At 42.4% G+C, this 12,223-nt stretch overlaps 1 protein-coding gene across 6 annotated transcripts in view; it reads right to left on the bottom strand.

Moving 5' to 3' along the window:
* The window catches only part of ARFGEF3 (ARFGEF family member 3), a 171,348-nt gene that overhangs the window by 68,632 nt on the left and 90,493 nt on the right, over nt 1-12,223 (bottom strand). For all 6 annotated transcript variants that reach the window (XM_055535739.1, XM_055535742.1, XM_055535740.1 and 3 more), the window contains 2 exons: nt 4,344-4,448; nt 3,134-3,467 (listed from right to left, as the gene is read on the bottom strand). In XM_055535739.1, coding sequence (XP_055391714.1) covers nt 3,134-3,467; nt 4,344-4,448 — 439 coding nt within the window. The remainder of the gene's footprint in view (nt 1-3,133; nt 3,468-4,343; nt 4,449-12,223) is intronic.

Below are 12,223 nucleotides of genomic sequence, written 5' to 3'. Positions count from 1 at the left end.
AATATTGAACACTTGAATACCAAAATGTATTGAACACTTATTCTTATTCAAGGACAGTAGTGTTAGATACCAAAGGAAACACAGAAAACAATGTATACAAAACCATGTTTAGGGAGACAAGAGGCTTTTTCCATATGGTATTGTGGAGCAGTCAGAGTGATGAGGCATTATAATCAATTGCTAAATGGTAGAACAAGATTTAGAGAAGAGTGAAATCACTGGTCTGAGGAAGCAGAGTCATAAAAGAGAAAGATTTTGACAGAAAGGCAGTTGTAATTAGAACATCTGGGTTTATATTTTAGTCGTATTGCTCACAAGGACTTTGGGTGAGTAAACCTCTCTTCACGAAGCCTCAGTATCCCAATCTGGAAAACAGGAGCAATATTATCTCCCTACAGAAGTCTGTAAACAAGTTAACGTGAAGTGCCAGCAGAGTCTGTCTAGCTTATTGTGATCCACCATTTCACTATGTTAAGTGGAAGTGGCCAGTGGGCACAGGGCAGGGGGAGCTGGAATAGAAGCAGGAAAGTAGAAACTGAACAAAGCAGGATGGAATGAGGGTGCATCCTGGGAAATGATGGGAAATGAGAATGAAGATACCCAGGGATCAAACCAGAGTCTCCTGCATTGCAGGTAGAGTCTTTACCATCTGAGCCACCTGGGAAGCCCATCCAGAAAAATAAAAGAGAGAAAAAACACAGGCAGGAAGCAAGGAGACCAACTTGAATGATTTGCTGCTTCAGGCAGGAGGTGATGAGGACCTGCTATCTTTAGCTCTCTGTACGTTTTTCTCTTCCTTTATGTTGTTGTTCAGTCACTAAGTTGTGTCTGATTCACTGCAACCCCCCAGACTGAAGCCCTCCCAGGCTCCCCTGTCCATGGAATTCTCCAAGCAAGAATACTAGAGTTGGCTGCCATGCGTTCTCCAAAGGATCTTCCTGACCTAGGGATTGAACTTGGGTCTCCTGCAGTGTAGGTAGGTTCTTTACCATCTGAGCCATGAGGGAAGCTCATAAGCGCACCACATATTTGTTTATCACTTTAAATACTCACAAAGTACTTATACAAACTTCATGGCATTTTGAATTGGCAACCTTTGGCATACTGTCACTATGCAGAGATAATAAACTGCTAAGTTCAGAGTTAAATGCTTTAGCTATGGTATATAGCTGATGAGTGGCAGAGAGGGGATTCAAACCTTGACTCAGACCCAACTTCATGGAAAGGGCAGCTGAACCAGTGCCAGGAAAAGAGCTGCTGGAATCATCCACATTGTAATATGAAAGTCCAGTCCAGTGATAAGTGTGTGTAGGGAAAGACCAGGGGCTTGGGTTCAGATGGAGATTTGTACCCTTTCTCTTTTTTAAGAAAGTTAATTTTATTTTTATTTATTTATTTGGTTGCATAGGGTCTTAGTTGCAGCATGTGGGCTCATCATTGCCCCTTGGGATGTGGGATCTTAGTTCCCCAACCAGGGATGGAACCCACATCCCCTTATTGGAAGGCAGAGTCTTAACCACTGGACCACCAGGGAAGTGCCCACCTCTTCTCTTTCTTTTGACCCTGGGCAAGTCATTTGACCCCTTAAAGTAGTTTTTTTGTAGGAGGGAAAATTCCTCTTTCCTGGCTTCATGTTTCTATGGGCAGGAACACCCAGTGGAATAACATTCTGGGTCCTTCTCCTTTTCTCACTTCTTCCCAGTGGAGGGGGAGTGGCTGGTCTGACTGGTTAATTCAGGAGAAAGAGATGAGCATGCATGGTGGCCCTTTCTACTGTCCTCTTCCTCCAGATTGGCTAATTCAAAGAAAGTCCACCCTGTTCCTCCAGACGACAAGCTTCACAGGGGCGGGGGCAGATTCCTAGGGGATGGTTGCTTGGGTGGTGGCCCCTGGTAGCTCAGTCCGTAAAGAATCCGCCTGTAATGCAGGAGACCTAGGTTCAATCCCTGGGTTGGGAAGATCCCTTGGAGAAGGAAATGGCTACCCACTCCAATATTCTTGCCTGGGAAATCCCATGGACAGCTACAGCGCAAGGGGTCACAAGAGTTGGACACAACTTAGTGACTAAACCACCAAATGCTTCTGGTCTCATTGGCCTCCAAAGCTGCATTGTGCTCATCAACTGAGTGGTGATCAGATATCAAAGCTGACCATTTGATCCCCCTTGCCTGAAGCTCTGTTAGGGAAAACATTCTTCACTGGTATATAACCTCACAAAGTTATTATGAATATTAAAGATAATATATGTTAAATATTGGCATAAAGAAAAAATGGTCATTACTACTGTGGGTCCATAAATTTTCTTCATCAGCAATTAAACTTGGATTGTTCCTTCATTTCTGGAAACACTGGGTGAGAATTTCCATTTTTGATTACAGTCAAATCTCATGAAAACAACATCAGCAAGCCGTTCAAATTAAGCTTTTTAAAAACTGGTGAGTAGCAAATACTGCTCAAGGTAATTTTGTTACACTGATTTTTTTTGGTGTCAGGTACCAAAACCCAGTGTGATTAAACCTTCATGGACAAGTTTACAGGTACAAAAAAGTTGGTCACTTTTCTTTTTGGTTGAGAAGCAGAGGAATTCTTAAAGTATCCTCAAAATAGCTCCAATTCCTCCTCAAAACCATGAAGTGGCTCACTGGGACATATATCCTAAGCTGGACATCCTTTGTCTCATGACATGTGGGAGAAATAGGGCGTAAGAAGGAGTGGAGAACAGGGTCCCTTTTAGAAATCAGAGATCAGTAAAGCTCATTTTTGGATAATGTACAATCTGAGTATAAAATCATTTTGAAATCCAATTTTGGCAAAAGTGAATAAACACACACATCTGCACAGACAGTACCTTAGGGAGCAAGCTGAAAGTTCAGCCTGGGTTCCAGTCAGATGCATGTGGCTCAAATTATCAAAGGGCTTTGCTGCAGTGGGCATTTATCAACACCCCCTTAGCCCAACTCCCAACACATGCCCACACAGCCCCCAGTGCTAAAGATACTATTATTGGATACTGCAGAGAAGCAATTAAGCTCCAGCAGATGATTGGCAAACGCTTTCTAAGTACTTCCTGTGCGCAAGACAAGGTGCTCAGCCCCCCCAACAAAGCTGGGGGCATCCTTCACGGCCTCCCTACCTCTTTCATGATCTTGATGGCTTCCACACGGTGCTGGGGTGGGGGGTAGAGCAGCACACGGTGGTAGAGGGACTGCAACACAGGCTTCATGGAGTCCACCGACCCCACCAGCCGCACCAGCTCAGCCGCGATGTAGTAGATGGTCCGGGCCACCGGCCCGCTCAGGGCTGGCGCCGTGGAGGAGCAGCCTGAACCTCGGCCGTGGTCGGAAATCCCAGGAGACGCAGAGTCTGACTCGATGCTGGTACTCGTGCTGCTGCTGTGTGCAGAGGTGATGGTTTTATCATGAATCGGATTCCCCAGGATCACGATGAGAGCGGGGCAAAGGTTCTTCCTGAGAGGGGAAGAGAGGAAAGATCAGTTTCCCTTCAAGCCAGATGATGAAACATGAATACTATCCTGAGGGTAAATACCAGGTGCCCCAAAAATGACACGTAAGAGCTGGGCTCTTTACTGCCCCTTTTTCTGGCTACCTCCTGCTCCAGCATGTCCTGTCTCTCCATCACTCCTGGGGATAGCAACAGAATACTCTTCTTCATAATTCAAGCTGGGGTTAACTATATAAACTATCAAGAGAAGTATCAGAAAGCATCTTCTATGAAGAAAATGGACTCAAAGTGCTAAATGGCTTAGTGATAAAGTTTCATTTTATTATAAATAATGAAATTACTTATATTTCTCATTTGAGAAGTTAATTTAAAATTCTGACACATATCACACTGATACACAGCACTCAACTTTCTCCCTGTCAGATTAGCCCAGGAACCCAGAGCAACTTGCTGGCTGCCCGAGGGCCCTGTCATTTGTGTGAATCTCTGACTGTGATTAAGAGACTAGTTTGAGATTGAGATGGAGCGAGTACCAGGGTGAGGTTGCGAAGAAGGTTCAGTTATGGTGAAGGGGAACTATTTTCCCTGTGCAATTCACTGGTGACTTTATATGATTTAGAACATAGGCTTTCATGATCTTATGATGTAAATAAAATGCAGGTGGGCCTTGGGAGGCATAGTTGGTTAAAATAATTATCCTTAACTCTCCGTAGCTTGGTCTGGTACATATAAGCAAAGCACTCTTTCCCTCTAATACATTTACACAGAGATGGAACAAGAGAGGCACAGATGCCATGGGAAGGGACCCACAGACCCAGCCGGATGGAGCGAGCCCCCAGGCCTAGCGCAGAGCCAGGGTGGGCATCAAGATGAGTACTCACCAGATGAGGTCTGTGAAGCCTCGGTGCAGCTGCATGGAGGAGGAGGAGCTGCTGAGCACGGACAGGATGCACTCCAGGTACAGGAGCTGCAGCTGCTGGCTGTCACTGCGGGGGAACAGAACCCACACACAAACACATCCAAAGTAAAGGGAAGATTAAAGAGGTGATGTGTGGGAAACACTTGAGAAAATGTTAGGCATCACAGAGTGTTAATTTGGGGGGAGGCTGGTAATGTCATGGGTTGCCTTCTGCTCCCCCCACCTCCATTTCACACTTTGAGGTCCTAATCCTGGTACCTCAAAGATGGTCTTATTTGGAGGTGGGGTCTTTACACTGGCAACCAAGTTAAAGCAAAGCCATTAGGGTAGATCCTCATTCAACAGGATTGGTATCCTATGGTTTTTCCAGTAGTCATGTATGGATGTGAGAGTTGGACTATAAAGAAGGCTGAAAGTGTTAAGTCACTCAGTCATGTTTGACTCTCTGTAACCCACCAGGTTCTTCTGTCCATGGAATTCTCCAAGCAGGAATACTGGAGTGGGTGGTCATTTCCTTCTCCAGGGGATCCTCCCCATCCAGGTACTGAACCTGGGTATCCTTCATTGCAGGCAGACTCTTTACCGACTGAGCCACCAGGGAAGTGCAAAGAAGGCTGAGTGCCAAAGAACTGATGCTTTCAAACTGTGGTGCTGGAGAAGACTCTTCAGAATCCCTTGGACAGCAAGATCAAACTGGTCAATCCTGAAGGAAATCAATCCTGAATATTCATTGGAAGAACTGATGCTGAAGCTCTAATTCTTTGGCCACCTGATGCAAAGAGCCAATTCACTGGGAAAGACCCTGATGCTGGGAAAGACTGAAGGCAGGACGAGAAGGGGATGACAGAGGATGAGATGGTTGGATGGCATCATTGACTCAATGGACACAAGTTTGAACAAACTGTGGGAGATGGTGAGGGACAGGGAAGCCTGGCATGCTGCATTCATGGGGTCTTGAAGAGTTGGACATGACTGAGGAACTAAACAATCATCTTCATAAAACAGGGAAATTTGGACACAGAAATACATATGGAGGGAAGACAATGTGAAGAGACAAGGGGAGTAGACGAGGAGTGAAGCCTCCCAGCTCTGAGAAGAAACCAACCCCTCTGACATTCTGATCTCCAGCCTCCAGAACCATGAGACAATGGATTTCTGTTATTAAAGCCACTTTTTTGTGATACACAGTTTGTGATACTTTGTTTTGGCAGCCCCAGCAAACCAATTAGGATGATTTTTCTGTAATAAACTTGATTTTTTAAAAGTTTTGATTTATAGAAAAATGTAGCATGGTACAGAATGTGGCCATATTTTACCCACCCCTGTACGTGGTTTATCCTATTAGTAACATCTTACCATTAAAGAACAAATTAACAGTTACCATTAAGGAACAAATATTGATATATTGACTTAAGTCTACAGTTTACTCCAGAAATACTAAATTTTAATATATTTAATTGTCTAAATTTTTCAAGACACTATGTACCATGATATCTTTTAGATGGTTAATACTTTACTAACTTGCATTTGGCTTTTCTTCTTTTTTTTTTTTTTAAAATCACCAGTGTTTTTCAATGGACAAATTATTTTTCTCATAGTTATTACTATACAGTTCTAGGGTTCAGGATGGGGAACACATGTATACCTGTGGCGGATTCATTTTGATATTTGGCAAAACTAATACAGTTATGTAAAGTTTAAAAATAAAATAAAATTTAAAAAATGTATTTATAAAAAAAAATAAAAAAATAAAAAACATATAACTTTATGAGATGCACACTTTTATAACTGGACTAAATTTTCTGCCTAATCCACCAGAAAGTACTAAAATCCAAGTGGGTTGTCTTTCTGACCAATCATTTGACTCATTATTAAGAAAAATAATTAAATGCCCTATTAAAAATGTCTTATCTTTCAAACCATCAGTTGATCATCACAAAACTAAAATAACCATAGACAATAAAAAGTCTCAGCTTCTGAAATCACTGGAAACAAACCCAGAGAAAAGTTACAAGCAGTCAAGTTTCCCACGAGTACCTATCAGCAAAGCGTGCTGCAGCAATACGGCAACCCCAAGGCATAGGACTCAATGACAGAGAGAGCTCATTGCCAAGGAAACTGGCCTGGAATCTCCTTGGAGACTGAATGCAGCTGCTTTTCTGTGGGCTGCTGCAGTCTGGCAAAATAAGTACTTGTGGCCTGGCACGAATCACGTCATTAGAGGCACACCTTCCACGCAGGCCCTTCACTAGATATACAGATGTGCGTGCACAGGGTGTACATTTCATATTTGCCTGACAACAGGTGAATCTGTGGAATGCACAGGGCAGAAAGGAGCCTAGAAACCAGCCAAGACTTTCAACACACAATAGGGAATATGTGCCCACTGAGGAGGTCTGTGAGTCACTCTGCCTGGTCTTTTGTTGGAGCAGGTTGAGTGTCTGCTGGTCTCACTCTTTGCTCGTCTCTGGATTTCCTCCAGGCTCAAGATACACAGAGAACAGCTCCTGTAGGTGACAGGGGTCCATGAAGAAGAAGCAGGGCAAACCTGGCACCACACCCTCAGTCTCTGGAGTTCTTAAAATTGGTTTTGTTTTGAGCTGTTTTGACTTTACCTCCCTTAGAAACAGATTCAAATTTAGTTAGAAAAAGGAGAGAGAGTTAATTGCATAGGAGTGGAATGGAATTAGAATGTGCAATATGAAGGTCACCCTTGCCTCATTGATTCCTCTCTGACATTCTGTTCTGGGAAGAGAGGGAAGTGGGAGAGGGTGTGGGAGACCAACAAGCAGAGAATGAAGAAATATATTCCTAAGCCCAGTGATTCTCCCCCAAATTCTTAGATTTAAACAGCACTGTCTAACTCAATCTGCCTAATAGAGTGCTCTATTAATACCACATCTCCAAGGCATGTGAGTTAACCTGTGTGCCTGAAAGCATTTTCTGACTACTCCTAGGAGACCGAACATATCATGAGTATATACCCCTATAAAGCTAAAGCCCCAGGAGGTATACAAGCACTGATTTTGGAAATGGATATTGAGAGAGGAAGTAATGACCTGCCTCTTGAGAAACCTGTATGCAGGTCAGGAAGCAACAGTTAGAACTGGACATGGAACAACAGACTGGTTCCAAATAGGAAAAGGAGTACGTCAAGGCTGTATATTGTCACCCTGCTTATTTAACTTATATGCAGAGTACATCATGAGAAATGCTGGGCTGGAGGAAGCACAAGCTGGAATCAAGATTGCTGGGAGAAATATCAATAACCTCAGATATGCAGATGACACCACCCTTATGGCAGAAAGTGATGAAGAACTAAGGAACCTCTTGATGAAAGTGAAAGAGGAGAGTGAAAAAGTTGGCTTAAAGCTCGACATTCAGAAAACTAAGATCATGGCATCTGGTCCCATCACTTCATGGCAAATAGATGGGAAAACAGTGAAACAGTGGCTGACTGTTTTTCTGGGCTCCAAAATCACTGAAGATGGTGACTGCAGCCATGAAATTAAAAGATTCTTACTCCTTGGAAGGAAAGTTATGACCATCCTACACAGCATATTCAAAAGCAGAGACATTACTTTGTCAACAAAGGTCCATCTAGTCAAGGCTATGGTTTTTCCAGTAGTCATGTATGGATGTGAGAGTTGGACTATAAAGAAGGCTGAGCACTGAAGAACTGATGCTTCTGAACTGTGGTGTTGGAGAAGACTCTTGAGAGTCCCTTGGACTGCAAGGAGATCCAACTAGTCTATCCTAAAGAAGATCAGTCCTGGGTGTTCATTGGAAGGACTGATGTTGAAGCTGAAACTCCAATACTTTGGCCACCTGATGTGAAGAGCTGACTCATTTGAAAAGACCCTGATGCTGAAAGATTGAGGGCAGGAGGAGAAGGGGACGACAGAGGATGAGATGGTTGGATGGCATCACCGACTCAATGGACATGGGTTTGGGTAGACTCTGGCAGTTGGTGATGGACAGGGAGGCCTGGTGTGCTGTGGTTCCTGGGGTCATAAAGAGTCAGACACGACTGAGTGACTGAACTGAATGAACTGAATGACCGTAGAAGCTGAAGCTGAAACTCCAATACTTTGGCCACCTGATGCGAAGAACTGACTCATTGGAAAAGACCCTGATGCTGGGAAGGATTGAAGGCAGGAGGAGAAGGGAACGACAGAAGATGAGATGGTTGGATGGCATCACTGACTTGATGGACATGAGTTTGAGTAAGCTCCAGGAGTTGGTGATGGATGGAAGCCTGGTGTGCTGCAATCCATGGGGTCGCAAAGAGTTGGACACGACTGAGTGAATGAACTGAACTGAATGACCATAGCATGATTTCAGACAAAGAACCTATTTAGAAGTTAGAAGAGGTGTCAAGATTAGCCAACAGAAAATAAAAGGACTTAAAGCAATAAAATCAGAAGAAACTATACAGATATGAAAACCTAACAAAGAAAACTAATAGAACCACCAGAGTGAGGGCAGCCAAGGGCATGGTATCATCTGATCAGGTGGTCTAAAGGTCTCCCAGTGAAGCTGCACCAAACCTGCTATAGCTCAGCTTCTACAGCAACAGAACCCCTGTTGTAGGGCAATGCCATCATGATGGCAAAGACCGCAACCAAACAAGTCTCTAGAGGCAGAATTATGGTAAGGAAATTGCTTTGAAAAACCAAGCAAGACTATGAGAATCCTATAAAAAAAATCATTAAGCTCTATAACAATATGCCTAAAGCCACCTTTGATCCAATATTCAATGAGAAATCCTAGAAAACCACATGTGTGTCACATGAGTTATTTTTTTCCATTTAAAGCCTATCATTTAGTTACATGATTGAGACATGTTTCCATTTTTCAGTGACTGATAGAAATGTATGACCTTCAGTTTCTAATACACGTATGTGAACATTTGTGATGTTTATGCAATGTATTTTTCTAACAATCTACAGTCCAAATTTCTAATGTAAGAAACTCCTAAATCCACTGTAAACTAGCATTAGCACTGATAATTCTGAAAGCAAACAAGCTTTTTAGAGCTTTTATCAAATATTTGTTATGTGCTGTGCAGCAAAAAAGATTCCACTTATACAAGTAGTTCCTAGAAGATATTGATCTGAATGTCTTTAATACTAATTACACAATAAGCATTACTTAGGACTGTTTAAGGTAAACTAGGTCATATGGTTGCCGTACAGGTAGAGGTCCCTGTAGGGGACATTAGAGGCATTCAGGTTTTAAAGATCATGAACCGAACCCCAGATGCCAGGCAGGGCCTTACTGGACTTTGCTAAAAGCTCATTCTGGACCAACAAACAATGGTATCATTTATAGACCCATAGATTCATTCTCACTTCTCTTGATGACTATTTTTAAATTTATTAATGGCATAATTACCTTGAGCTATTATTAGCACTTTTGTAGCACTTAAAATTCTTACATTTTTCCCTTAACAAACTACTCAGGAAAAAAAAGGTTAACTTCTTTGTTTTCCCTTGGCAGCTCAGTAATGAACATAGCTTTTATATTTTCAAAGTTTTGGTGGTCTTTGGTTTATTTTCTGACAACGCTAAAACCTGAGATGGGAGGGTGGGCTGAGAAGAAGAATTCTTGACAGCTGGCAATAGCCAGCTGTGTGTTCCCCTGGGAAACATCAACAATTGCACAGAATGTTAATATCAGATGAGGACTCTAAGACAATGATGGAACAAGATGAAAGCAATCTATAATCACATCTGAACAGAAATTTTGAAAAAATCTGTACAATTACAAAAATGACCAAATATCACCCTCCCCTGTAAGCGACCCTTGCCGATTCTCCAGTGACAACTCTGGCCCCCATCTAGCCCTCTTGTCTAGGTGACGACAGCTGGGCTGGCCAAAAAGTTCATATGGGTTTTCCTGTAAGACTTTATGGAAAAACCCAAGGGAGCTTTTTGGCCAACTCAATAGGATGTTCAATGCTAGAATTGCCCCTCACTTTCTGACAGTGCCCAGTTCTTGAACAGAACATCCAAGTCCTTTAATCCACCTGATATTACCCAACTCAGGTACAAATCCTGTAACAATTCCTAACACCCACCCTTTTACTGGATGCCTCATCATTCCTCATAGTGTACAGGCTCCCTTGCTATAGCAAGTTAATAAACCTAATTCTGTTTATTCTGATCTTGGTGGGCACTGACAATCTTTTAGGTTAATTTTCTAGCTTAATCCATACAAAAGCCCTAGAATATTTTATATTACGAATATTACATATTACTATTATGATTATAATGCAAATTAATATATTGAACCATGTTATAATCAAGTATATTAATATTAAAATATTACTAATATACTATTACAATATTATGGTATACTTCAATATTATTATTCACTTCAGTTCAGTCACTCAGTCATGTCTGACTCCTTGCGACCCCATGAATCGCAGCACACCAGGCCTCCCTGTCCATCACCATCTCCCGGAGTTCACTCAACTCACGTCCATCGAGTCGGTGATGCCATCCAGCCATCTCATCCTCTGTCGTCCCCTTCTCCTCCTGCCCCCAATCCCTCCCAGCATCAGAGTCTTTTCCAATGAGTCAACTCTTTGCATGAGGTGGCCAAAGTACTGGAGTTTCAGCTTTAGCATCATTCCTTCCAAGTAACACCCAGGGCTGATCTCCTTTAGAATGGATTGGTTGGATCTCCTTGCAGTCCAAGGGACTCTCAAGAGTCTTCTCCAACATATTATTAATATAAAATAACATGATAATAACAACTAATTATAGGATATATAAACTTAGGGTGGTTGAGATCTTTGATCAAAGTCAAGAGCTAGTGAGGAGCAAAACACGGGTTTTTTTTAACTCCGGTAATCCAACAAAACTGGAGAAGGAAATGGCAATCCACTCCAGTATGCTTGCCTGGAAAATTCCATGGACTGGACACAGAGAGTCGGACACAACTGAGTGACTAACACACAATCCAACAAAAATAATGCAGTTGAACCAATAGTAAATAAACTGTGATTTATCATAGCATTAGTCACTCAGTTGTGTCAGACTCTTTGCAACCCCATGGACTGCAGCACGCCTGATTTCCCTGTCCTTCACTATCTCCTGGAGTTTGCTCAAACTTCTGTTCATTGAGTAGGTGATGCTATCCAACCATCTCATCCTCTGTTACCCCTTTCTCCTGCCTTCAATCTTTTCCAGCATTAGGGTCTTTTCCAATGAGTCAGTTCCTCGCATCAGGTGGCTAAAGTGTTGGAGCTTCAGCTTCAGTCCTTCCAATGAATATTCGGGTTGATTTCCTTTAGAACTGACTGGTTGGATCTCCTTGTAGTCCAGGGGACTCTCAAGAGTCTCTATAATGGGATTGTTTCTCCCAGCTCATGACAATACATAAAATTCTACAGCAAAACCTTCTGAATCATCCAATGTCTAGTTTTCATTAAACAGTAATATGTCTTTTCCATTTCAAAGGGCACTTCAGAATCCTACTGTGTTGCAGTTAATTATGTGTGTATCTAGTAGAGGTTTTCATCTCAACTTGGCAAATCTGGCCTTTTTATGATTTGGCTTTACTACAAATGCATAAGGTATCAACTTACTGCCTGGAGAGCTGGGGCAATGAACATCACAGATAACCTAATATCACTGATTAAACTGGCATGCAAATAAATGACAAGTATATAAAAGTCAGAATAACACAGTCTTTTAAAAGATAAGTGAGTGAGCTCACAGGCTCAGGAGATGTCAGAAAAAAATAAAAAATGACCACCCAGGCCAATCCTGCCATTTAGCAAAGGAGAAAGGTCCAATAATTTGATAAGAAGGCTCATTTAGAGTCATACAC

The sequence above is a fragment of the Bubalus kerabau genome, chromosome 9 (assembly GCF_029407905.1).
Source record: "Bubalus kerabau isolate K-KA32 ecotype Philippines breed swamp buffalo chromosome 9, PCC_UOA_SB_1v2, whole genome shotgun sequence".
In the NCBI taxonomy this organism is placed as follows: domain Eukaryota; kingdom Metazoa; phylum Chordata; class Mammalia; order Artiodactyla; family Bovidae; genus Bubalus; species Bubalus kerabau.
Note: the sequence above shows the minus strand (reverse complement) of the source record. Positions and strands in the feature narration are given on the sequence as shown.